Genomic DNA, 27,365 nt, shown 5'->3' with positions numbered 1-27,365 from the left:
GTCAATAGTTACACCATGGTTTTCAGGGAGTAGTGATGAAGACGAACCTATATGAACTCTGGCATAAATTTTTTCCTACATAAAAAATTAGATAGGGTTTTGGTATGTAGCACAGGCTAGCCTCAAATTCACAAACCTACTGTCTCTCAGGTGCTGAGATTACAAGATAATCTAATGCCCGAGTTTCCCAAATAATTTTGATCCACGGTCAGTTGAGTCTGTGGAAGCTTCATGGACTCAAAGGATTGGTTATAGTGTCTATAAGACCCTTGAAGCACTCAAGAGGCCAGGTCCCTCCCCTGAGGACCTCCAACCACCGGGTTCTACCCATGGAACACCCTAACTGCCCTAATGGCTGGGCTGTTGTTCTGTCAGGACAAGGACTAGAGGAAGCCGTGTGCAATCTACCAAGACCTTCCAGATACATTTCATTAACAAGGCTTCTTCTCGATTTGGGATGGGGTGTAGAGAAGTGTGTGGAGGAAGAGGTCCTGTGAGCCTGTGAAGCCACACTGCCCATGAATGCTTTGGACACTTTACTCTTTTCTTCCTTCAGCATGCCCACAAGAGGCTGTTCAGAGACAACTCTGTCCTCTACAGAAACATGTCTATCCATGGAACTGGAAGCTATGCTTCTGAGAGCTCCTAGTGAGTCACCTAAGTACTTAGGTCTTTGCCAAGTATTCAACACCAATCTTCTAGAGAACTTAAATAGGTGACAACATACGTTTGATAAACGAAGTATATATTTTATAACGGAATGCCTGGTCCCCCGAAAGGATCCTTTTCCCAGAGTCAGGCATTTGGACAGAGGTCCTATGGCCTTTCAAGGGCAGTGCTGGCCTCTGATCAATCCCTCAGTCCCTGCCCATGGGCCACACCCCCAGCTCACAAGCCCCCTTTCTCCTGTTCCCATTTTGTCCTGGGGTCCTTGCCACTTTTCCTTGCCTTCCAAGAGACAGCCTTAACATCTTAGTGCAGTTGGAATGGCTATTTTGGTTTCTTTTCTTTTTCTTTTTCTTTTTTTTTTTTTAAGATTTACCTATTTATTATGTATACAGTGTTGTCTGCATGTCTGCCTGCAGGCCAAAAGAGGGCTCCAGATCTCGTTACAGATGGTTGTGAGCCACCATGTGGTTGCTGGGAATTGAACTCAGGGCCTCTGGAAGAGCAGTCAGTACTGCTAACCTCCGAGCCATCTCTCCAGTCCTGCTATTTTGATTTCCTTACTGAACCAATTATCTATGATTAAAAAGTATTATTTTGGTAGTACAAGAGCTTCAATTCAAAATCATTATCTTCAAAGTCAAACCTGCGAGATATATAATGTAAAGCCCTAGTCTTATGGAAGCTGCTAACTTATTGTCGACGGTTAGGGAGTACAATAGTCAGTCATCCCTACAAATGATGTAGTCATGGCAAGTGCTGATATAATTAATTACAGGTATAAGCCTTACTTAGTCCCCCATATATGTTTTCAAAGCTGTTTAAAACAAGCAACTAGAAACAAAATTTGTCTACTCAGATATACCTAAAAGACAGACAGTTCTCACATGCTAAGAGATCTGCAGAATATGGTATTTAAAATGCTTAATTGAAAAGCTTTTTGTGATAGAGGATATGCCTGCTTCTGGAAGCACCCTATTTCCTCCAAAGAAGATGGATAGGCACAGGAGAACCTCCACCCAGAACTTGCTTCAAATGTGGCAACACCAGCCACTGAGGAAAAACTGCCTTTTGCCTCAATTACTGCAAAGCCCCTCTTCAGACTGTGGCCAAAACAGGACACTGGGAAATCAACTGTCTCCAGTTACCTAGACAAGGTAGGCTGATCCTTCCACAAGTCCCTAGTCCACAGGAAATCTGTCTGATCTTTGGGGGCCTGGCAGGCCTAGGCAAACAGTGACATCCTGAGACCTCTGCCCTCAACGACTATGGGGACCTGTGGGGTAGTGTAGGGTAGGCAGCAAATAAGTGTCTGTCATTTTCATCACTAACTCAGGTAAAATGTATCCTTCTCGGAACTCTGATGCTGTTTGACGACTAGGCTGAAAGCTTTGTCAGTTTCAAAGTAGCAACCAGGGCTTCAGCGGCCTTCTCGGTTCTTTGTGTAAAATTCGGGTCATAGGCCTCACTCTCCAGAGCTAATACTAAGTCCAGACACAATTTGCCTCAGTACCAGACTCGGAAAAGAGATAAACTCACAAAACAGAGTTCAGTGTAACTTTTTGCTATTCCTTTGTTTAAGGGGACCTATTCTGCAGTGACCTCCCTCAGTAATCAGCCACCTGTATCTCCTGGTGAGTTAGAAGGTGCTTTAAGGTTGGTTTCCGTGAAGAGAGGAAAGCTTAACTGGTGATCAGGAGAACGTGATTTGAGATGGGTTAAAGGATGAACCATGTTCCAGGTTCCTCTTGCTCGCTATGTTACTGTGCATAACTTAAGCAGTAACTGGCAGGCAGAGCCCTCGCTCCCCAGTGCACTCTGTCACTACACAATCACAGCACTACTGCAAGAGTCTCGGCGGAGGGTGTCCAGGTTGAATGAATCCACAGAGCAAGAGGTTGAGGTGGAACAGCCTCTTTATTGTTCTGCTGGGGCTAGCTTTTATACCATGGCACCAAAAGATGGGGCTGCGAAGGGACTGTCACCTGACTCCAGTAGGGACTGTCACCTGACCCCAGCAGGGATCAAGGAATGATCACGTGCACTCAAACTTCCTTATCCAACTCCAAGAGCTGAGGGAAGTTATGTTTTCTTTGCAGATAAGCACCTCAAATGGGGGCAGCGAAATGTAACTCGGGGCAGCAATTCCCACACAGCACAAGCGCAGCATCTTAAGGACCCTTTGGTTGTTTTCTGACTAGACTTAAAAGGTGCTTTTCATTGTGCTAAAAACATCTGTCACGGTTTTCTGGATAGAAAAAAAAAGTGTAGTGCTTTCAACCAGAATCATTTCTGCTGAGAGTATACTGCCATTTCTACACTATAAATTTCAGTATAGGTTATAAACAGTGGGGATGTTGATATGTCTAAAGACTCACCTTTGCCCAAACTCAAAGAATGGTTTCAAGCTACGGGGGTCGACTTGGTCAGACGCACTCCAGGTAAGTACCAGCAAGCAACAGACTAAGTCTCCCCTCCCTCAATTATCAGGATCTAAGAAAATAATTTTTCCCCTACACCTAAACTTTATCCTCTGCTCTGTCAGCCTCTTGCCAGGTCCAAGAGGCACCAGATGGCCCCACAGAGCCTGGACAGTGAAGCGAAATAGCCAGCTATTCCTGGATTTGGCCAGCACTCCAACTTTCTCAGGTCCCCCAAAATGCAACACCCCCAGGTCAGCAGGAAGCAGTTTTGAGATTCAGAGCCCTCATCCCGTCTCACCTGCTACCTCTTTCTAATGCCTTACCTTTTTGTAACAAACAAAAGGGAGGGATGTTAGCAGTCAGGCAACTGCACTGGCCTGCCCTTGGGGACCTGGCAGGATACACACAGGAGCTTACCAGCACTCAAGCAGTACTCTGGCCTGGTCAGGGTTCTGAATTACTTGATCTCTGTGCGCATGTGCTGCGCCCCTCACCCCTTAAGAGACAAACTCTTCCCGCCTCCTTTTTTTCTGCCTCTCTGTCTGTCTGTCCCTCTACCTCTTCCTCCCCACTTCTGTCTCCAAAGGCTGGTCTCCTCCTTCCCCTCCTCCCTTCCCCATTTCCTTCTCCCAATAAAATACCCTCAGGATCTAAGAAAATAATTTTTCCCCTACACCTAAACTTTATCCTCTGCTCTGCCAGCCTCTTGCCAGGTCCAAGAGGCACCAGATGGCCCCACAGAGCCTGGACAGTGAAGCGAAATAGCCAGCTATTCCTGGATTTGGCCAGCACTCCAACTTTCTCAGGTCCCCCAAAATGCAACACCCCCAGGTCAGCAGGAAGCAGTTTTGAGATTCAGAGCCCTATCGTGAGTCCTATCAGTCCTGTCGCATGATAATGTCTTCTTCTTCGCCCCCCCCCCCGTCATTTTTAAATTATAACAGAATTTGGCCTCAATACCCCTTAGATAATCAATCCAAAGGGCTGCCTAACAGCAGGCTAGATCCCAATATTATTTGAGATCTTTATAAATACTGCGATCAATCAGAGAAATGGAAAGAGATTTCCCACTTCCCATTTCTCTTCTCTCCTCTAAGCCCTATTTGGCTTTGTCTGGTCTCCCACAAACACACTGTGTAACTGTCCTGTTTCCTAAGTAACCATTGATCAATCTGTAACTTTGTTGCAAAGTGGAGGCTCAGCGTCAGACCTAGCAAGCGGGGAGAGCAAAGGAGCAGCCAGCTGCAGAGTGCATCCATCCAGCGTACTCTTCCCAAACGGCGCGGTTTATTTCTCAGCTCCCTCCTGCAGTGTCCTCTGTCAAAAATGTTCCCATCTTCAAGAAGTCTCTCTCTTCTCAGCTTCCTGGATTCAGTCTCACAGGGACTCAGCTGTCTTTTAGGTATGAATGGCATTAAACTGTTGTTTTACGCTGTCCCACTTCAATTAAAAGCTGGCTCCGGGGTTGGGGTATGCCCCTCCCTTCTAGACCCAAGCATGCTTAAGTTTTCTCCAAATCTGCCTTTCTCTGAGTGACAGAGAAAGGAGAGCAGAACAAAATAATGGGGCAGACCATTCCCAGTGGGCACTATCGCTTCTCGTTTCATACTCTGTGGCTCTGGTTTAACTCTAAAACTTTTGCTAAGGTATAAGTCTTATCTCAAGATTTGTAAGCGTATTGGATATTTTTTTTTAAAGATTTATTTATTTATTATGTGTACAGCATTCCTTCCATGTGTGCCCGCATGCCAGAAGGGGGCGCCAGGTCTCATTACAGATGGCTGTGAGGCACCATGTGGTTGCTGGGAATTGCACTCAGGACCTCTGGAAGAACAGTCAGTGCTCTTAACCACTGAGCCATCTTTCCAGCCCTGGATATTATTTTTCAAAAAACCTATAAAATAAGTAACAAATGGGTTAACTTAAAACTCATAACACCAGGGTCAATAGTTAAAAATCTATACATAAGGAATCTTTTTTTTTTTTTGGTTTGTCGAAGCAGTGTTTCTCTGTAGCTTTGGTGTCTGTCTTGGAACTAGCTCTTGTAGACCAGACTGGCTCTAAACTCACAGAGAAGCACCTGCTTCTGCTGGGATTAAAGGTGTGAGCCACCACCACCCTGGCTTTACATAAGTAATCTTAAAGGTACACAGATGGCTTGCTATCATCTTAGCTATTGCCCTAACCCCCTAACAGGGATGGAGGCAACACCATGATTGACAATCATCTTTGCTAGGGTTGGAAAGGATGTATTTTGCCATGTGACTTCACTTTCATCTTGATTAAAAATGACCACATGACATAAGCCAACCAAGGAAAAACAACTCCTAGCTATGAAGCCCAAACCAGGTGATCCCTGCACTGTTTTCAAGACAATGATGAGCCTCCCTTATTGGCCTCAGCCCACAGTCCCTTCTCTCCCTTTCTGGCCTCTTCAGTCTCCCTTTGTCCCTCCTCAGCGATAGCCTGTATCAACCCTCCCAAGCACCCACTCTTAGCCCACTAGTGACTCTCAGTCCTCCTGCCACTCACTTCCACTCCACCACAGGACCCCCTTTTTTCCCCTATCCAGCCTAAACCGACCACAGTTCTCCCCGTGTGAGAGGTTGCCAGAGTGGATGGCTTGGTCAGGGTTCACATTCCCTTCTCATTAGGCAAACACTCTTAAACAGAAGAGATTGGGGGCTGACGCTGAACTCTTCCATCTTTATGAAGAATTCCAGCATATTACCCAGTCTCACATCCTTGCCTTCCATGACGTTTATATGATTCTCACTTTTCTCCCTGAGGAGCACAGGCGAGTCTGGGACCAGGCAAGGGCACGTGAGGATGAACTCCCCCAAACTAATGCCACCTACCCAGTTAAGGCTGAGGCAGTCCCTGATGGGGACCCTGAATGGAATTTCAATTCCCCAGAGACATCCTTGCTAGGAATCAATTTATAGCTTGCCTTCTAGCTGGTCTCCTAGGCCCCATTAAAGCAGTAAATTATGAAAAAATTTAAGAGGTTTTCTCGAGGAACGTGGAAATCCATCTCAATTCCTGGACAGCTTTACAAAGTTTCTCTTGCAATCTTGGTAAATCTGGATCCTGAGACCTCAGATGCAAACAACTCCTTATGACCTAATTCTTCTCCCAGTTTACCTGATATGAGGACCAAACTTAAACGTGTATAGAAAGGCCCGACTCCACAGGGTGTACCATGAGAGATGAAAAAGTCTAAAACAAAAATATGTAGTGCTGGCTAAAGCCTTTCAACATCAGGTATTTTTGGTTTTGGGAGAATTAGGGCCCTTCTAAGCCCGCTTCTACTCCTTTTCTTAATCCCTCTAGTTGCATCCTGACTCATAAACTTGTCTAGATTTCAACAACAGATCCAAAAGATTTCTAACAAGACTTTTAGTTTATTATAGGATTACTGGCCCCAGCTACTGAGCCAGCGGCCAGGGACTCCCAATTATACCCTGGTGGTAAAGGTCAAGCTCACCCCAGGGACTTCAACAGTTAGTAGCCTAATAACACTGCCTCCCTTTCCTGACCAACTGTTTACCAGTAATAAACCAAAAGTGGGGAATGTAAGGCCCTGGAGGCACATAAGTGGCCAGGCCCTCCTCTGAGAACCCCCAACTGCCCTAAAGGACAGTTAGTCCCTACCATACAAAAAAAAAAAAAAAAAAGCCCAAGCTCAGAACTTGAAACCCCACCAAACCCTACCTTGGAAAGCTCCCCACACACTCCACAAGAAATCCTGTATGAACCCTGTCCTTTTTTTTTTTTTAAAGATTTTTCAAGACAGGGTTTCTCTGTAACTTTGGAGCCTGTCCTGGAACTAGCTCTTGTAGACCAGGCTGGCCTCAAACTCACAGAGATCCCCCTGCCTCTGCCTTCTGAGTGCTAGGATCAAAGGCATGCGCCACCACCACCCGGCATAAACCCTGTCTTCTTCTGCTCAGCTCTCTTGCTGCTTCTCACCCAAGCAGAGGCAGCCATCCTCCTGTGTTCTTCCCTGCCAATAAATGTCCTGTGAAGTTTACTGGGCCACTGGTGTGATGTGGTATTTTTTGGTTCCCAACTGCCAGGATTCCTTTTCCCTGAGAGTTGTTTTTTTTTTAAATAATTTATTTATTTATTATGTATACAATATTCTGTCTGTGTGTATGTCTACAGGCCAGAAGAGGGCACCAGACCCCATTACAGATGGTTGTGAGCCACCATGTGGTTTCTGGGAATTGAACTCAGGACCTTTGGAAGAGCAGGCAATGCTCTTAACCACTGAGCCATCACTCCAGCCCTTCCCTGAGAGTTGTAACACAGTGTCTTCATTCTGAGCATCTCTGCACTGTGTTAAAAGCCACGGAATTTGTTAACCAAGGACAAAGAAGGACGGTGTTTGGGAATAACTAATGGCCTCTGTCACAAGAACTTCAAATGGGATCGATCACATGAGAACCAAAAGACAGAAAACATCAGGTGTTCCTAAGTTACAGGCATCTCCCTTTATTAGCTGAGACTGATTACATAATAGCAATATGTTCAGATTCATTAATCCTCATACAAGAGCTGAGAAACCTGGAAGCTATACCATTTCACAGAGTATTTTAATGTTAAAAATTCAAAGGAATTTTCTTACAAAAAATTTAAGAATTTGACATATTTTTGTGAAAGTCAGACTATATATTAGTAGATTAATTTTTTTTAGTAGACAAACCTTAGAAAACTGGCTCATTATAATAAAATACAAAATAAAACTTGCTCTCCCACACAAGGTGCATTTCAGATGGTTCAGAAGTGATGTACAACAGTCAGGATCCAGTACAGCCTAGCTGCAACGAGGGAGAACCAGAGCTGAGCGCTCAGACAGCAGCACCCACACCACACCACGGTAGACCAGTTAGAACTCCATTCTCATTTAGTGATCTCAATATGAGAGAGATAAAAGAACAAAAAACTAGCAAGCTAACAGAAGAAAATGAAAGTTTCTTAACTAGTTTAGAAATCCAAAAGTATCAATCCTGAGATTCCCACTAGAGCTCTCCCACTCTGGAAGTTCTTTCTCATTTTCTCTAAGAAAAAAAAAAAAAAAGGCAACAGACCTTCTACCAAAGTCAACTGTCTACATTAAAATTAAGAATGTATGCTTGGTGAAAATCCCCTGAATATACAAGGTGCTATTCTGAAGGCTATTTGCAATTGCCCAGAACACAAGCAATTTCTCGAGGGAAAGAAACACACACAAAAGCAAGCCTCACAAGAAAACAAGCAGTTAACAAAGATAACCAGAAGGTGGACGTGGATAAGAAATGGTGATCAGATAAATGATATTAAAATATGCGGTGCTTTATACACAATGAACTGGCAAAATCAGAAAGTATGGCAACACCAAATACTGGTTAAAGATAAGGAAAGAGAAGCTCCAAGAAACGTCAGTCCGCATTCTGAAGAAAACGTTAGACCAACCAGAAAAATGAACCTGTATAAAACACGGTCCCATTCTGGGCAAGTATGCCAATTACCTACCCTGGCCCAGAAGTAAACACATAAGATGTTTGCTGTAGCCTGGAATATGGTACCAAGGAGCTGAAGACTCAGGCATCCTCCCACTTAAGGCAATGTGTGAGTAAAACCATCTAATGCCACTAGGGCACCCACAGCAGATCAGAGCAACAACAAATCTAGAAAGGGCTAACATGGCTAAACTGTCACTCATACTGAGTGCAGACAGAATGTCTATTGCACACAACCGTGTAGATATACTAAAATCACACACATTTAGAAATTTATCTTATAAAGACATTCATATTCAAAGACACAAATATACTAAGTGGGTGGGAGGATCGAAAACTAGAGAAGACCTCAAACTCACCAGCAGCACGTGCTCAGACGTGGCTAGACGTACACACCAGGAAGTGTGTAGCAGACATTGGCTAATGCTGGAAGACTGGATGCCCAGGGCTGAAGACACCACTATTGTTAACCTTTAAAAATTACACTCATCTAACTAGTTCTCAGCTTCAGCATCTATGCCGCCCATCACCTGCTTATTTTCCTGCAACTAAGGATCCCCACCAGGGAATGTACATGTATTCTCAGCTCCCAAATAAAAATTAAAATCACTGTTGGTCCCCAATGTGGTCTAAATTCCAAACTGGGCACCCAAATGCAATGCTCATTTAGCTCAACAAACCCAATATACGCCAAGTTTCACAGCACAGATGTTTGATGAAGTGCACTAATGAACATGAAATGGTAGGGAAGCCAAGACCCCTTCTTTGTACCCCAGGACTGCCAGATATAGCACAAACATACACACAGCACAGGCAGCCGGGGCAACCACAGTCACACAAATAACAATCAGCCAACTGCTTGAGACTATGGTAACAAGAGACAGGTCAAAGGTCATGCCTTGGTTTTACCTCAACTTCACACAAACATCCTTAGTATGTGCACAGTCCACGGTTCAATCCCCAGTACTGGAAATAAATAAATAAACGAGTTCTAATTCAGTTTCTGTTAGCCCTTGTGGGGCAAAAAGTAATAATAAAAGTGGGAGCTGTTGTCCCCAAGTCTTGGCTCTACATCCAAACAAGAGGAGGAAGCTTCAGCCCCAAACTTCAATGAGATCCCCAGATTCCATGCCCAGATCAGCTGGCAGCTCCTTGCCCGAAAGCTTTGTTCCATCAAAGAAGTAGGAGAGCTTGTGTCCGGAGAGTCCCATGGTCTCCTCGTAGTGTGACATGAGGACCTTAAGAGGAGAATCCTGCATAGAGACACAAACAACAAATTTAAGACTACGAAAGGTAGGTAGGGGAGTTCCTACAGGGGCTCCTCTCAGAGAACCTGGGTCAGGAGCGCAGCACAGTGGTCAAGTTCAATGTGCTAAGTTCATTCTTTAGCACCAAAAAAAAAAAAAAAGTTAACTTTTAGCTAAGCATGCAGCATATGCCTGAAAAGACAGAACTTGCAGGGTAGAAGCAAAAAGATCACAAGTTTCAGGCCAACCTGGGCTACACAGTGAGCTTCAGGTCAGCCTTGGCTACACAATTAAGTCTCAGGTCGCCCTAGGTTACATAATGAGATCCTATCTGAAAATAAAGTAAACAGAACAAACGAAAAAGAACATGGGACAAGGAAGACGAGAGCAGAACACATCAATAGAGTAAGAACCCTGGAGGGAAGGCAGGTTCCTCTCTGGAAACTAGTCACAGGCTCCTCAGGAACTGCAGAGTGGGACCACAGAGGACAAGACTCCAGGGTACAGACTATGGGATACACAGGTTCCCTAAGCTCAGTCACATCCCCCCTGAAACAGAAACGCAAATGAAGTGAATGTAAATTCTAGAGGACTATGTGTGACTTAGAAAAGTATTGGGTCAGCCTGTGTGTCCCAAAGACACCCTATTATCCTGACTTGGTACATGGGAATATGGCCTTCTTGGACTTAGGCCTCTGCATATACAATCAAGTTAGATGAGCTGACACCTTGTTCAGATAGCTAATCCAACATGACCTAGGTCTTCACAGGAGGAAACAGAGACACCAGGAGTACACCAAGGAACTCCAGCTGCCACCAGAAGCTACAAGGAGAAAGAAGACTCAACGTGGAGTCTCAGTCTACAGATCTGTAAGAATCGACTTCTGCTGCTCTAAGCCCACCAGCTGTGGTGGTCACCCCTTGTTCATTCCATGGGGAGATATATTCCAAGACATTTATCTGGCACCTCAAGTCAACAATGGTACCAAACCCCATATGCATCATGCATAGTAACACACCTATGATACTTTAGATGTTATGGGGCAGTGAGAAAGCTCAGAGGATAAAGGCACTGGGCTGCCAATCCTTACTTAGAACGCCCATGTTAGAAGTAGGAGACTGATTCCCCCAGTTATCCTCTGACCTCCATACATACTCCATGGCACAGACACACACAGACACTATACAGTAGGAAATTAACAAAAGTAAAATTAGTTTTTTGTTGTTTTGTTTGTTTGTTTTGAGGTTCTCACTCTACTCTTGGGTGGCCTGTACCAGGTTGGCCTCAAACTCAGAGATCTACTGGAATTAAAGGGGTGCCACCACACCTGGAAAATTAGAAGACTCTTAACAATATACTATATACTATAAGTTATAATTTATGATTATACAAAAATGAAACAAGAAAAAATATAGTAAGTCTTTCTTTTTTTTGGTTTTTCAAGACAGGGTTTCTCTGTGTAGCTTTGGAGTCTGTCCTGGAACTAGCTCTTGTAGACCAGGCTGGCCTCGGAACTCACAGAGATCCACCTGACTCTGCCTCCCAAGCGCTGGGATTAAAGGCGTGCGCCACCGCCGGCTATAGTAAGTCTTAAAGCAGTGGTCCTCAACCTTCCTAATGCTGTGACCCTTTAATACAGTTCCTCATTTTGTGGTGACCTCCAACCATAAAATTTTCATTACTACTTCATAACTTTAATTTTGCTATTGTTATGAATCATAATGTAAAAAACTAGGTCTGAGGCAGTCCCTGTGAAAGGGCTGTTTGACCCCCAGAGGGGTTGTGACCCATAGGTTGAGAACTGCTGTTTTTTTTTTTTTTTAATAATTTATTTAACTTTATTTCATGTGCATTGGTGTGAAGGTGTCAGGTTCCCTGGTACTGGAGTTACAGACAGTTGTGAGCTGCCATATGGGTGCTGGGACTTGAACCCATATCCTCTGAAAGAGGAGCCAGCACTCTCCAGCCCCGAGAACTGCTGTTTTAAAGTGAGCCAGAGAGATGGTTCACAATACCCAGAATGCCACACAGTAGAACCACCTCCCATAGGCTCTCCTTGCACCTTCATACATGCACTGTGGCACAAGCACCCACACAAATACACAAACACAAAGGAAAAAAAAACTAAAACTAAAAAGACGTAGGCTTTGAGATGTAGTTACAGATCATTGACAAAATTACAGCTTAGCATGCACAAGGTGTGGATTTAATCCATTATTACTGTATATTGTCATTATTAACAAGGGTCCTTTTCCAGTTAGTGGGAAGAACTGCAGTGGTTTGGATGAAAATGGCCCCCACAGGCTCATAGGGAGTGGCACTATTTGAAAGGATTGGGCTGAGTGGTCTTGTTGGAGTTGGTGTGGCCTTGTAGAAGGAAGTGTATCACTAAGAGTAGACTTTGAGGTTCTCAGAAGCTCTAGCCAGTCCAGTGTCAGTCGCTCTTCCTGCCTGTAGAACTAGATGTAGAACTCTCAGCTACCTCTCCAGCACCGTGTCTGTCTGCACGCTGCCATGCTTCCCACCATGATAATAATGGACTGAACCTCTGAACCTGTAAGCCAGCCTCAATTTAATGTCTCCCATGGTCATGGTCTCTTCATAGCAATAGAAACCCTAGACAGGAACATATAGTTGCCAGCAGGAATGGGATGGAAGCTATGGTTTGAATAAGAATGGCCCCCATAGGCGCTAGCATCTGAAATCTTGATTCATAGTTGGTAACATTTTGGAGGAAGCTTAGGAGGTATGGCCTTGTCGGAGGAAGCAAGACATTGGAAGAGGGCTTTGAGAGCTCACAAAATCATGTCCTTTTGGTGTTTCTTGACTGTGATTAGTCATGGAGGCTCGTGGTGGCTGTCCCAGCACTCATAAATTTTAACCTCTGGAACCATAGACCCCCAAAATTCCTTCCTTTCCTAAGTTGCCTTGGTTATGGCGGTGTATCACAGCAACACAGGAGCAACACAGACCCTGAACAATATTCTTTCTCTCCATGACCTAGGCTGGGTAGGCACACAGAAACAGAAGGGATTTGCAGCAAGTCAAGATTAGGAGAAGCCCATGCCCTGCTGACTGACCAACTGACAGGAGGGGCATGGGCAGCACTTTTCCTACTTACAGGAGATAGTGAGATCTCCAGCATCTGGTGTTTCTCCTTCCCCTGCACCCGGAGCTGGAGCTGCTGGGATGTCTCTGTGGCCTCTGAAGAACTGGCCAGCACCACACAATCTATGGAGAGCAGGATTGAGATGCCAGGTTCAAGTAGAGGACTGGAAACAGAGTCTACCTCTAGAGTCTTTCCATCCTCCTTATCCCCACCCACAGCAAAGACGGCAAAGGCTTCCTCAAGACCCCTCTTCCTTGCCTTCTACTCACCAATGATGTCAGCCACTCCCAGTTTTAGGGCCCTAGGAGTGGCAGTAGGGGACAATTCTGTCTCTCCAAAAAGTAAAAGAATCCTGCTTGGAGACACCCCAAGATGATTTGCCATGTAATCCACCACATTCTGAAGGGGTTCCGACTAGAACAAAGACAAACAAAGGAATCTTCCAGCCTTGAAATTCCACACCCCAGCCCTGAGCCACCACCCCAAACATAAGGTTCTGGCCTGGGCCACTGCTGAACTCTTCAGCTGTGAGTTACCATATTTGCCAGGAAAATACAAGATTAAATAGTGTCAATTCAGTGGTCTAGGCAAATAGCACAGAAAAATTAAAAGGCTGGGGCTAAGGAGATGGTTCAGTCAGTAAAGTGCCTGGCATACAAGCAAGAGGACCTGACTTTGGTTCTCCAGCACTATATAAAATGCTGGGAGTGACAGGTAGAACCTGCAGTCCTGGTATGGAGAAGGTGGAAATAAGAGGATCCCTCAAGCTCACTGGCTAGCCAGCCTCACTGTGTCAATGAACTCCAGGTCTAGGAAGAGGTCCATCTCAAAACACAAGATGGGCTGGGCAGTGGTGGCACATGCCTTTAATCCCAGCACTCCAGAGGCGGGTCTCTGTGAGTTCAAGGCCAGCCTGGTCTACAAGAGTTAGTTCCAAGATAGGTTCCAAAGCTACAGAGAAACCTGTCTTGAAAAATGAAAAAACAAAAAACCAAAGTGGACAGCAATTGAGGAAGTCACCAGACATCATCCTCTGGCTTTCACAAACATATGCATGCACACAGGCACATACCCAGAAGATCATGTCCTTAAGAGACAGAGACAGAGAGAGAGAGAGAGAGAAGCAAGTGGATTAGGAAGTAAAAAAGGGGGTGAAGGGCAGAACCTCAAATACACTCCAGGCACTACTACCATTTTTTTTCCTTAAACTCAGAAATTTGAGCCCTTAGGGAAACAGCTTATTTCAAAGTTTGGTACAAACTCATTCTTCTTTCTCAGTGCTAGAGATGAAACTCAGGGCCTCACAAACACTGCCAACTCCTCACAAATAGCTCCAACCACACATCTACGTTGGAAGTACCCTATGGAGCAAAAAAGCAGCGCCGATAAGGCCATCTGCAACCAGTCTGCAAGCCTGGGTTTAGCTGCTTGGCTACACACGGTCCGTGCTCATGAGAGATCACTCTTGAACTTATCATCCTGCACAAATGCCAACCTTTGCCAGGAAGCTGGGCAAGCTCAGGATTACTGTGTGCTACCTGCTGTGTCCAAGACAGTACGAACACACAAGAGAAGCATGGCGCCCTGGAGGAGAAAGGCAGCCTAGAGGAGGACTCTTTTTTTTTTTTAAAGATTTTATTTATTATGTATACAATACAGTGTGCTGCCTCCATGGGTGACTGCATGCCAGAAGAGGGCACCAGATCTCATTATAGATGGTTGTGAGCCACCATGTGGTTGCTGGGAATTGAACTCAGGACCCCTGGAAGAACAGTCAGCGTCCTTAACCTCTGAGCCATCTCTCCAGCCCGAGGAGGACTCTTTTTTAAAAAGCTTCAGGAAGCTGGTGGTGCAGGCCTATAATCCTCCAGCACTTGAAAGGCAGAGAGGAAGGCAGATCTGTGAGCTGGAGAGGTCAGTCTGGTCTACAGAACAAGTTCTAAGACAGGCACCAAACTACACAGAGAACCCTGCCTTGAAAAAAAAATAAAACAAAGAAGTAAATAGACAAATAAATAAATAAATAATGAGCTTCAGATGCTGGAAAGGAAGCTCAGTGGTTACCAGCACCCATCAGGCAGCTCACAACTGTCAGAAACTCTAAGTCCTGGGAATTCAGTGACTTCTTTGGCAGGTACTTGCACTCGTACGCATAATTGCAGACACACACCTAGACATAAATTTTGTTTGCTTGTTTTGTTTTCTAAGACAAGGTTTCTCTGTGTAGCCCTGGCTGTCCCGGAACTAGCTCTGTAGACCAGGTTAACTTTGAACTCACAGAGATCTGCCTGCCTCTGTGCTGGGATTATAAGTGTGTACCACCATCCCCCAGCAACACCTACACATAATTAAAAAATAAATCCTAAAACCCATAAAGAGAGACCATGTATTTCTGTGTGTTCGTTTTTTCAAACAGGGTATAGCTATGTAGTCCATGCTGGTTTCAAATTCTATAGTCTCACGTTCCCACCTCTCAAGTGCTGAGATTACAGATACGTGCCAACCATCACACCTGGCCTAAAGACGGGATGCCTAAGTAGCCTTGAAAAATGGGTAAAGTTTGTCAAAAAGAGACAAGAATGAGGAAAAATGTAGACAAAGGGAACAGCAGAGCCAAAGCACAGCGAGATGAAAGCGTGATGGGGGCTCCAGAGAACAGGATGGGAAGGAAGATGGACCCCTCTGCCAGTACACTACCACTTCAATACCCATCTCTCCAAAGGCAGACACTGGTCCTGTCCCTGCTGCTCCAAGCACTCACCATCATGACAGGCAATCTGACTAGGTCAGCTCGGCACCGGATCTTGAGGGTGAAGGGCCGCGGGCTCTGAGGCAAGGCAGGTTCCTCCACTAGGACCACCTCATCATCTAGGCTCTGAAGGGCTGGACGCTGGTGCTGGTTGGGGCTTAGGCAGGATCGCAGATGTTGGAGGCGCTTATTCACTTCCCTGGGTAAAGACAGGACATTGGGACAGTTGAGGCCAAAGAGCCTCTCCATCGGGGCCCTTCCCTACCACAGTCAGAGCTCCCCAGACCCAGCACCTCAACTTCTTGAGTGCCTCCGAATGCTTTCTGTTTTTGTTCCTTGGTGAAGGCTGGGGCAAAGGAGAGATATCTTGGTTCCTACAGAAAGAAGAGATGGTAGGATGGTGGCAAAGGACAGATTCCAACACATAGAATCTGTCCTTGAAGACTGGGGACCTCCAGGAACCTGAGAGAGTGGAGAATCTAGAGAAAACACTTCTTTGCTAGAAGACATCTGTGGTAAGAAACAGTTTTTATATTTATGTGACTCAGAAATAAGCGACGGAAACACTTCATCTTAGGATTAAGTCCTTTCCAGGAATGTCAGCTCTCTAACAGACACCAGGCACTTACTATCCAGCTACTCAATGACTCTCTAGTAGGGTGACTGACTAGCTTCAGTACAGAGTGGACAGGGACAGCGGGTAGAGTTGGAGTCACATCCCACATTTCCACCTCCACTCCTAAGCATGGTCTAGGAGGTCCTGTGTCGCCCTCCAGGACGAGCCATCCAAAAGTCCTGCCTTCCTCGGCTTCTTTCCAAAGCCCTCCTTGCTCCCGGAGCCTTATCGCCCCAGCGCCTCACTCACGGAAGCGCCTCCATTTTCGTCTCTTCTTTTTCATGGTTAATCCTCAGCTTCTTCTTCCAAGGAGAATCTGAAAGTAGTGCAGGGGGAGGATTGCCAGAATCTGTCACATCCGCCTCTAGGAGCAGAGGAGAAAGAGGAAAGGGTTAGCTGACAGATAGTAGAAAGATCAGGAAAAAAAGGCTAAGACTTCAGGAGGGGCTGGTGGCCAAGTGTGGGGCACATGCAAATCTTGGCACCGGAGAGGCTGAGCCAGAGGTCAGGAGTTGGAGGCCAGCATAGGCCAGAGACTCTGGGAGTTTTTGTTCTAAAAATGGGTGGGCAAGAGGTGGGGGCATAGCTCATTATAGAGCACATGAGCATCCAAACACCCTGCTTTCAAGTCCTACTAACAAAAGAAAGGAGGGAAAAAAGAAATACAGGCACATATAGCACTTTGAATGCCTTTTGTACATGTATAAATGCATGTTTGAGTGTGTATGTGTACATGTGTAGATCAGAGGTCAACCTCAAGCCGTGTGGGGGTGACACACATCTTTAATCCCAGCACTCGGGAGGCAGAGGCCAATCTGGTCTACAGAGAGAGTTCCAGGACAGGCTCCAAAACTACTGAGAAACACTGGCCCAGGGGGAAAAAAAATAATAAAATAAAAAAACCAACAACAAAAAAGAGGTCAACCTCAAATGTCATGCCTTAGGTACCATCCACCTTGCTTGTTGAGATATGGTCTTTCATTGGCCTGGAAGTAGCTGACTAGACCAGGCTGGCTGGTCAGTAAGCCCCCAGGGATCCACCTGTGTCCAGCTCCCTCCCCAGTGCTGGGATTATCAGTGTATGCTACCATGCTCGGCATTTCTCTCCCTAAGTTTTGGGGCTCAAATGTAGTCCTTAGGTTTGCACAGTGAGCTCTTTATTGAGCAGTCGCCCTGGTCCCTATGCAGGACTTTTCAATATTCGACAAGCACTTGTGGGGTGTGTTTAACTGTTCACTTATGTGCTATGCTGCTGCTGTTTATCATGTGTCTGCGTGAGGTGAAGGCAGCAGATGGAGGTCAACTCTCGAGAGCTGGCTCTCTCCTTCCACTGTGGATTCTGCGGACTGAGCTCAGTTTTCAGGACTGTTCGGCAAGCGCTTCTACAAACCGAGCCATCTTCCCAGTCCTATTTAATATTTTTTAATACTTCCCCCACCTGAATTTAAATTCCCTTCTGTTGGTTAATATGAGTGTGCTCTTCATTCAATTCTCAACACCACAAAATAAATACTGAGCAAATGAAACTATGATACTAAACCCTACATGATGGTTCTCAACAGAGACAAGTTTGCCTCCCAGATGGCACGTCACATGTCTGAAGTGGATTCTGACTGTCACAACACAGACAGGAAATGGGCTAGAGTATACTACTGACATCTAATGACCAGAGGCCAGGATGGCTCAAAAACTACTCTATCCAGCATCCTACAACAAAGAGAACTCCAGTCTAAAGTGTCAGAGACACCGAGGCTGAGAAGCACTGACCCTAACTAAATATGGCAGCTACTGCAAGACTGGGGTCCTGTTTTTTTGTTGTTGTTGTTGTTGTTATTGTTTTAAAATCAACTTTTTTGGGGCAGGGGTTTCATGCCATAAAGTACGTTCTCTCCTACTCTCTACCAAAAATAACAAGATCTCCCATTATTTTTGTCATTGGGTACGTGGGCTTCCAGCAGCGTCTCTTCCTGTTTCACAGTAAGAGTGGCAGGATTACAGATGTGCACCACGCCATCTGGCTTTTTATTTATTTATTTATTTGTTTATTTGTTTTGGTTTTTCGGGCAGGGTTTCTCTGTGTTGCTTTGAAGCCTATCCTGGAACCAGCTCTTGTAGACCAGGCTGGCCTTGAACTCACAGAGATCCTCCTGCCTCTGCCTCCCGAGTGCTGGAATTAAAGGCTTGCTCCACCACCGTCAGGCCCAAGTGTGCACTCTTAAAAACCTTTCAGATATCCCCAGCACTACTGAGTCTGGACACTAAGGATATTCCAGGTGCTACTCTAAACCACATACATGGCCAATAAAAAAATATATAATTCCTTTAATTCTCAACAAAAACCCTTTGAGATAGGTCCACTATTACCCCCATTTTCCTGACAAAGAAAACTTGCCCAAGGTCACACAGTTATGAAAGATTCAAAAGGCCACATGACTCCTAAGGCTGCTCTTAATCTACCACACTCCCTCACCTAACAGAAGTCTTGATTCAAGACTGGATCACTCCACTAGTAGCCTTGACCTTAGTCCTGGCCTTCACAAAGGGTCTGCAGGGAAATAAAGACTAGGCAGTCTTAATAAAATTCTAAGAATAGGCCTGGCAGCGGTCCCAGCACTGGGGAGGCAGGGGCAGGTGAATCCCTGTGAGTTCAAGGCCACCTGGTCTACAAGAGCTAGTTCCAGGACAGCTAGGACTGTTACACAGGGAAACCCCATCTCGAAAAAAAAGAATAAAAAAATTCAAAGAATACTCTTCTGGCTTCATAGTGTCCCCAAGGAATGGAACCCTATAGGAGTTCTGGTGTAACATGAAGTCAAGAGTCAAGGCACCTCCCATTCGCCTCTATTATGATAGCACAATTGAAATGACTAGAGGAGGTACCTCAAAACCTGTACACTAACATATTCTTATTTATTTATTTATTTTTTATGTATACAATATTCTATCTGTGTGTATGACTGCAGGCCAGAAGAGGGCACCAGACCCCATTACAGATGGTTGTGAGCCACCATGTGGTTGCTGGGAATTAACTCGGGACCTTTGGAAGAGCAGGCAATGCTCTTAACCTCTGAACCATCTCTCCAGCCCACACTAACATATTCTTATGCCTATCAGGACCTTTAGGTGGGGGGACAAAATGGACATGCTGCTAAGTCATGTCCTGAGCCTTCTGACTAATAAATGAGCTCCTTTCTGGACTAGAACCATTCCCTAGGGCAGATACAAGAGTCCCTTCTCCCAATCCCAGTTAGAATCAGGTGTGACTCAATGGGACAGCACCTGGGCACCGTTCTCCAGACTCTCAGTTCCACTGAGGCTGAGAGAAATGGAGAGAAAAGATAACACTGACTGTGGAGATGTAAACTCTAGGAAGTCCCAGAGAAGCCAGCGCTGGACACTCTCTACAAGCCCTCTCTTACCATCCTCAGGCTCTGAGAGGTAAAGTTTCAAGAGCGATGAAGTATCTGGGATGAGGTTGAGGCTGCTTTGTACCTACAAAGACAAAAGGGAGAAGCCAGGTCTCACATCCGCTTACTCTACTCAAGCTGGGAATGGTTCCTCCCCCACATCCAGCTCTTAAGCCTTCCCTAAGGACTCCAGCCTCTGAAGGGCATCCAGAGTCTAAGCTTCCTCACGATTCGAAACTGCAGCGCCCTCCTCCCTCCTAAGGTACTCTGAGGATGCAGACTTAGTTCCCTCTTCTTAACCACTTTGCTAGCCCCAGTCACCTGGCTCACCCGAAAACCTAAGCACCCTGGGTTCCTGGAAATCCCCGTCATTTCTGAATCCCCAGAGATCCTCCAACCCACCCCTACCCCCATAAATACCAACTCTTTGGCTTCCTTACTACTGGCTCCAACCTCAAAATCCAACACGTGCCAAACCCCGGTTCCCTGTCCTTCCAAATCCTCTCTGAATTGTCTGGTACCGAATCCCTCAGTCTCCCTCTGCTGAAGACTACAATCCCAGATACCCGCGTACTTCCTACATCCCCGAAGCCCCTCTTGTCTCCAACCTAAAGGTATCCATGACACCCCCACCCACACACATCCCGCCGCCTTGAGCCAAATTCACAGAGCCAGCCTTAGCACTCCCTCAACAGCCCTTCTCGGGGACCTGGCTGCACCTTCCCGGAGTACACAGGAACCACCGGCGCTTCGCTTGGATCCAGCAGCCGCCGCCGCCGCCGCCGGACCAAGGGACGAGGGGCTTCTGCAGGCCCCTCGTTCGCCCCTTCACTGTTACTGTCGCTGTCCTGGACAGGAGAGGCCGGCGTGGAGGGCCGGGCGGCCGGCACTTCCACGGGGTCCGTGACGACTTCCAGGATCTCCTCGTCGCTGTCACTGACCAAGTCCACAAACACTGTGTCTGGAATGAGCCGAGACGGAGCCTGCGGGGCGCGAGGACGCCCGCCACGGGCGACCCGGGCTGTTCGAGCGCCTCTGCCGACGCCGCCACCGAGGGACCTCGGGCCCCGTCTCCTCCGGGGTTCCGCCATCTCTCAAACACCTTCCACACACACCGGCCTCTACAGCCTCGCCGGCCCCACACGAGCGACTCCACCTTTCATTGGACGAACACCTTGCCAGTCGGCACCTCGTCCCGCCCACACGCTCTGGATCCGCCTACCCGCCCTCTCATTCGTCAATTGACCCGTCTATCACCCACCATCCACTAAAACAAAGGCGCCAAAGATTCCAATCCTTCGGTACAATCAAAGAAGGTTTCGGCTCTGTAGAGTTCACCCATTGGCTAAACTTCCTCCGGACCCGCCTTCCCCAGGACTCGCCCATTGGAGAAATCCGTCTTCCTGATTGGTGAAAGACAGGCGATCCTGGAAATTGTAGTCCTCGTACTCTGAAGTGGCCGGATAAACCAAGTGGACTGAGGTCTTACGCCTGAGTCTTTGCAGATTTCATCCCTTTTTCTCCTCAACCTCGGTGTGGCAGGAGTTCCATTCAACACTAAACACTTTCATACATGTCACCTCGGACATCCTCTACAAACGCAGTTATCAAAACAGCATATACCTTAGCACAGCACAACTCAGAAACACTTTTTAGGGCGAGCACAAATTAAAAGGCTTACTTCCCTATTGCAAACAGAAGAGGCTTCGAGCTCCTCTATTTCCTGTCCCTTGAAATAAAGATGCTCCTCGATTTGTAGCGGGGCTACTCCTGATAAAGGCCTTACATTTACTCCATCTAGCGTACAAAGCCCTGCAGCGAACTACAGAGCAATTGCAGGCTGACTGGGAGCTGCGGCTCACCGCCCCGGCCAGCACAGCATGTTATGCATGAATACCTAGTTTGGAAAAAGAAACGACTTCGAAATTGAGAGAGGGCTCCCTACTGCTGGTCTATTGCTTGTCTACTGATCAATATCCTCATGCATAGATCATCAATTGGAAAAATGTAGTACTGCCAGTCAGTAACGTGTGTGCATATGTTACTCCCAATGTCTTAATAAACCCCTTGCTTCTTCACAACTCAGCAGTTCATGGTAGAGCCTTGTTTTTGGAAAGCAGTCATCAAGCCGGGCAGTAGTGGCGCACACCTTTAATCCCAGCACTCGGGAGGCAGAGGCAGGCAGTTCTCTGAGTTTGAGGCCAGCCTGGTCTACAAGAGCTAGTTCTAGTGAAAGACCCCCCCCCCCCCCCCCGCATATGGGGAGACTCTCACTCAAGCCTCGGGATGACACTGAAAGACCCCCGATATTGGAAGACTCTCACTCAAGTCTCGGGATAACGCGACCCCCCCCCCCAGTAACTCACGAGAGACCATCCTTGCTGCAATCACACGAGGTTTAATGACAAGACGGGAACCAGTGCACTGGGGCCGAGACTCATAACCCACGCAGGTGAAGAGTTTGACCTCGAGTGACCGGGAGAAGTAGTTTTTATAGGAAGAAACCACACAGCCCAGTAATCCGAAGGGGGGCAGGGAGGCTGTCACAGAAAATTCTGAAAATTCTAGTGATGATTACAAGGGGGCAACTCCCTACCTCTCAAGATCATTCTCAAGGTCATAATCAGCTAGTTCCTATTCGAAAAGTACCAATGATAATTACTAGGGGGTGATAATTACTAGGGGAAATCTCCCTGTTTCTCAAGATTACTCTCAAGATTACAATCTACCTTTATCTTCAGCTAGTTTCTGAAACCCTGAAACTGGCTAATCCTAGATTTCTGATTCTTCTCTTCCTGCTACATTTTTGGCTCTATTTTCCTGCTAGGGGGATCTGGATTTATCCAGGTCTTTCAACACGACCCACCCACCCCCCCACCCCCCCACCCCACCCCCCACCCCGCTCAGTAACTCACGAGAGACTGTCCTTGCTGCAATCACATGAGGTTTTAATCGAGCCGAGAACCAGTGCACTGGGGCCGAGACTCAGAACCCAGGCAGGGGAAGAGTTCGACCCCGAGTAGCTGGGAGAAGGGGTTTTTAAGGGAAGAAACCACAGCCCAGTAATCCGAAAGAGGTAGGGAGGTCCAGTGACGGTCACAAGGGGCAACTCCCTGTTCCTCAAGGTTATTCAAGATTATAATCAGCTAGTTCCTGAAACATGGTATCCCAAAAATAACAATGATAATCACAAGGGGAGGGGGAACTCTCTATTTCTCAAGATTATTCTCAAGATTATAATCTAACTTTATCTTCAGCTAGTTCCTGAAACACTGAACCAGCTAATCCTAGATTTCTGATTCTTCCCTCCCTGCTTAGATTTTTGGCTCTATTTTTTCCTGCTAAGGGGATCTGGATTTATCCAGGTCTTTCACTAGGACAGGCTCCAAAGCTACAGAGAAACCCTCTAAAAAACAAAACAAAACAAAGCAAAAAAAGCAGGCATCAAAGGAATTAGCTACTCGGGCTTCTTCTGGTTCAAATGAGAGGGTCAGAGCTTACAATCAGAAGTAGTCTTGTGTTGGCAGAAGTTTCCAATACTGACTGCCTGCTCCCAAATAGCCAGAAGCGGCTTCCCAAATAACTACTAGGCAGTAGAATAGGCAGGGATGGCAAGCAGAGAGAATAAGTAAAAGGAAGAATCTAGGCTCCAGAGAGAAAGAGGGAGAAAGGGAAATGCTCAGGGTCAGTCAGACAACCACCAGACAGACAGACACAGAGTAAGCAGAGAAATAGGACATACAGAAGGGGCTAGCATAAAATAAGGCTACACATTCATAAGTAATAAGTATCCATGGCATGATGTGTCATGTCCTTTGGTATATGTATTTCTTTTATTGGTTAATGAATAAAACTGTTTCAACTAATGGCTTAAGAGAGTAAAATCAGGTGGGAAATCTGAAGAGAGAGAGAGAGAGAGAGAGAGAGAGAGAGAGAGAGAGAGAGAAAAGGTAGAGTCATGGAGACACCATTTATCTGTCGAAGGAGACAGACGCCAGAACCTGCTGGTAAGCCACAGCCTCGTGGCAATACACAGATAAATAAAAGTGAGTTAATTTAAGATGTAAGAACTAGCTAGGGGGGCTGGAGAAGTGGCTCAGAGGTTAGGAGAACTGAGTGTTGTTCCGGAGGTCCTGAGTTCAATTCCCAGCAACCACATGATGACTCACACCCATCTATAATGAGATCTGGTGCCCAGAACACTATATATATATATAAAATAAATAAATTTAAAAAAAAAGAACTATCTAGGAATACGCTTTAGTTATTGGCCAAGCAGTGTTATAATTAATATAGTTTCTGTGAGATTATTCGTTTCTGGGCATTAGCAGCAAAAACTGTACTTCTATAAGAGCTGGTTTCCCAGGGCTGGAGAGATGATGGCTCAGTGGTTAAGAGCACTGGTTGTTCTTCCAAAGGTCCTGAATTCAATTTCCAGCAACCACAAGGCAGCTCACAACTGCCTGTAACTCCAGTTCCAGGGGACCCAACACCCTCACACAGACATACATGCAAGCAAAACACTAATGCACATAAAATAAAAAATAAAGTACCAGGTGGTGGTGGCGCAAGTCTTTAATCCCAGCACTCGGGAGGCAGAAGCAGGTGGATCTCTGTGAGTTCGAGGCAGTCAGGTCTACAAGAGCTAGTTCTAGGACAGACATCCAAGGCTACAGAGAAACCCTGTCTCGAAAAACAAAAATGTATATAGACTTGGGAAAGAGAGGAAAAAGAGTATAGACAGTTATAAAAAGAAGTAAATAGTTTTTAAAAATAAAAATCTTTAAAGAGACGGTCATAGATTAAGGGAGTAAAGAAAAGTAAGCCATGCAAAGATGGAATATACACAGAGAATCTGGATTATGTTTTTTATTGTGTTTTCTTTGAATTTTTTGACTGCAGAGAGACATTTGATTCTGGGGGCTGCTATGTTAAACCAACATAAAGATATTTCGACTTCAAAATTTGGCAAATTTGAACAAACAAATGTGATGCTTTGGAAAAGAGATTCTGGTTTTATTTCCACAGAAGATGAGAACCTGTGAATTCCTTCCAGGCTAATGTGGTTTGATGGAACAACATCCCCTAAAAGGTCTCTGTGAACCCTAAAAGTACTTTGTCCAACAAAGAGCAGGAAGCAGTTTGGAGAAAACAATGCCCAAATTCCCAAAATAATTGTTTATAAATGTTTGTTTTTCATTTAAAAGGGGTTGACTTTAAGTGATTAATGGTCACAGTCAATTAAAAAAAAGGGGGGGGAGGGAGAGGTGTTGTAAGAAGGCCACTGTTTGTTCCCAACTGCTCAGCCCTGAAATAACCACACAGAAACTGTATTAATTAAATCACTGCTTGGCCTATTAGCTCTAGCTTCTTATTGGCTAGCTCTTACATTTTAATTTAACCCATTTTCATTATTTTATATTTTACCTTGAGGCTCTTGGCCTACCAGCAAGGTTCCAACTGACAACTCACATCTTTCCCCTCTAGCATCTCCACGGCATCTCGCTACTCCGCCTTCTTTCTCCCAGCATTCAGTTTGGTTTTCCCCGCCTACCTCTATTCTGCTTTGCTCAGGCCAAGACAGTTTCTTTATTAACCAATAGTATTCACAACATACAGAGGGGAATCCCATATCAGGGGAGGGTATAATATAGAGATGAACACTTTGCATTGGTATGGATCTTTGTCTGTCAATACAAACTTAAGGTTGATTTGTTACACTGTGTATATGTATTGCTGCTCTTATTTAAGGTATTGTGTTTATGCATCTCATTTAAAAATGTAATGTATAATTAAGAAATACAGATTAATAGATAGTCATTTATAATAGTCAAACCTGTAGTAGTCATGTTAGTTAGGTTTTCTAGATATATAGAGATATATTTCAGTTAGATAATCTTCAACTCTTCAAAGGCCTACAGATCTTTTAAACCACATAAACCAAGTAAAAAATTAAAAACTTATGTGAAAAAAGTCTCTGAATTAATTATAAAAGGTAAATTGTGACTTCGTCAATTAGCAGATACGGACTCAGCAGAAATTATAGTGCTTTTCATTACTGATGAAATAAAAAAGTTATGGGAAGAGAACGAACCATGGCAATAAGCTTGTGCTAATTTTTTTGGAGGAATTAATAGCAACTATCCAAAAAGTGATAGACTTAACCTCATAAAGAGAACTTCTTGGATTCTTCCTCGAATTGTATGTGATACCCCAATAACTGGTGGTAAAAGGATTCATTCTAAAATAATATCATCCCTTTGCATTAAAATTCCTGTAGGAGAAATTCTGGAAGGCAGTATGACTAGAATACAACAAAGATTTAGATTCACCCAATCCACATGTGCCTCCTGTAATTTTTCCTCAACAATTGTCAATTCCTTTTCTGCTTTAGCTGTTAATTCTCTGGGACTATTCAAATCTTTATCACCATCAAAGGTTTTGTTTAAATGAATTATTAGATCAGGCATTATCCCAACAGCCAGCTGTAGACTGGAAATGTCTTCTAACAATCTTTGAAAGTCATTAAGAGTTCATAACCGGTCTCTCCTAATTAGTGCCTTTTGTGTCCTAATTTTCTACAAATCTATTTTATAACCTAGGTAATTGACAGAATCTCCTCTCTGTATTTTTTCAGGAGAAATTTGTAATCCCCATTTTGGCAAAACTTTCTTTACTTCTTCAAACATTCTTTTTAAAGTATTCGTGTTTGAGTCAGATAGCAAAATGTCATCCATGTAATGGTAAATTATAGACTTAGGAAATTGCTCACGTATTGTTTCCAATACTGACTTACAAAGTATTAGAGGCCATTGCTTAACCCATATTGGCTTCTCAGCTACCATTTTAAAGGTAGGGCTGTTGGTATCTCTAAAGGTTTGCTAGTTGCTTTATGTTCTTGTACAGCCTGAATGGCTGGTGACCTTTGTTCATAATACCTTATTATATCCTTCCCAGAATTATGAGTTCCTGGGACTGCAGGAATGCTAATCTGGGTATTCCATTGCTGTAGCAGGTCATGGCCCCATAAATTTATTGCAATATTAGCTACAGATGGCCTCAACTTTCCTCTTTGACCTTCTGGCCCAATACAGTCAATCCATCTCGTACTTTAACTTGAAATATGGTTCCAGTTCCTAGTAATTGAACATCTGCCTCTTGAAGAAGCCAATATGGATGCCAAGATTCTGGAGTAATGATACTCACATCCACACTTGTGTCTATCAAGCCAACAATCAAAATGCCATTTATACACACTCTTAGCTTTGGTCTTTGATCATTTATAGAAATTTGCCAGGATATATGTTTCTTATTTCCTATTTGAACTTTTGACTTATCCTACATGTTTATGTCATCATTTAGAACAGTATGGTCTTTCATAGAAGGCTCTGGATTTTTTAATTTTCCTGGTGTGATATGTTCTCCACAGTTCCTGGGAATGACTGGGCCACTTTTGGCTTGTGGGCCTGTGAGAGGCCCCTCAAGGAGTTTCCTGATGGTATTGGGTTACCTTGTCTGTCTGTTGTTGATATGCATTCATTGGTTCAATGTAGGCCTTTGCCACACCTTCTTCATATACCTGAAGGCCGAGGTCTCTTATTTTTGCCATTCCCAGAGGAGATATTATTCCTAGAAATTCCTTT

General features: G+C 45.1%; 1 protein-coding gene across 2 annotated transcripts; it reads right to left on the bottom strand.

Annotated features, from left to right (window-relative positions):
• Positions 1-7,566: 7,566 nt before the first annotated feature.
• On the bottom strand, positions 7,567-20,850 carry Nfatc2ip (nuclear factor of activated T cells 2 interacting protein). 2 transcript variants are annotated; one of them, XM_048460325.3, is made up of 8 exons: positions 20,442-20,845; positions 19,735-19,807; positions 16,565-16,679; positions 15,993-16,073; positions 15,712-15,898; positions 13,220-13,364; positions 12,963-13,072; positions 7,567-9,846 (listed from the first exon to the last, which is right to left on the bottom strand). In XM_048460325.3, exons 1-8 carry the CDS (start codon positions 20,811-20,813, stop codon positions 9,688-9,690), a joined length of 1,242 nt encoding a protein of 413 aa, XP_048316282.3. In that variant the 5' UTR covers positions 20,814-20,845; the 3' UTR covers positions 7,567-9,687. The 2 variants fall into 2 exon arrangements, with proteins under 2 accessions (XP_048316282.3, XP_048316283.3); XM_048460326.3 differs by lacking the exon at positions 15,993-16,073 and having other exon boundaries at positions 20,442-20,850.
• Between the last annotated feature and the right edge of the window lie 6,515 nt (positions 20,851-27,365).

The sequence above is a fragment of the Myodes glareolus genome, chromosome 7, assembly GCF_982192425.1.
Source record: "Myodes glareolus chromosome 7, mMyoGla1.1, whole genome shotgun sequence".
Classification (NCBI taxonomy): Eukaryota; Metazoa; Chordata; class Mammalia; order Rodentia; family Cricetidae; genus Myodes; species Myodes glareolus.
This window is presented reverse-complemented; position numbering and strand designations above follow the sequence as displayed.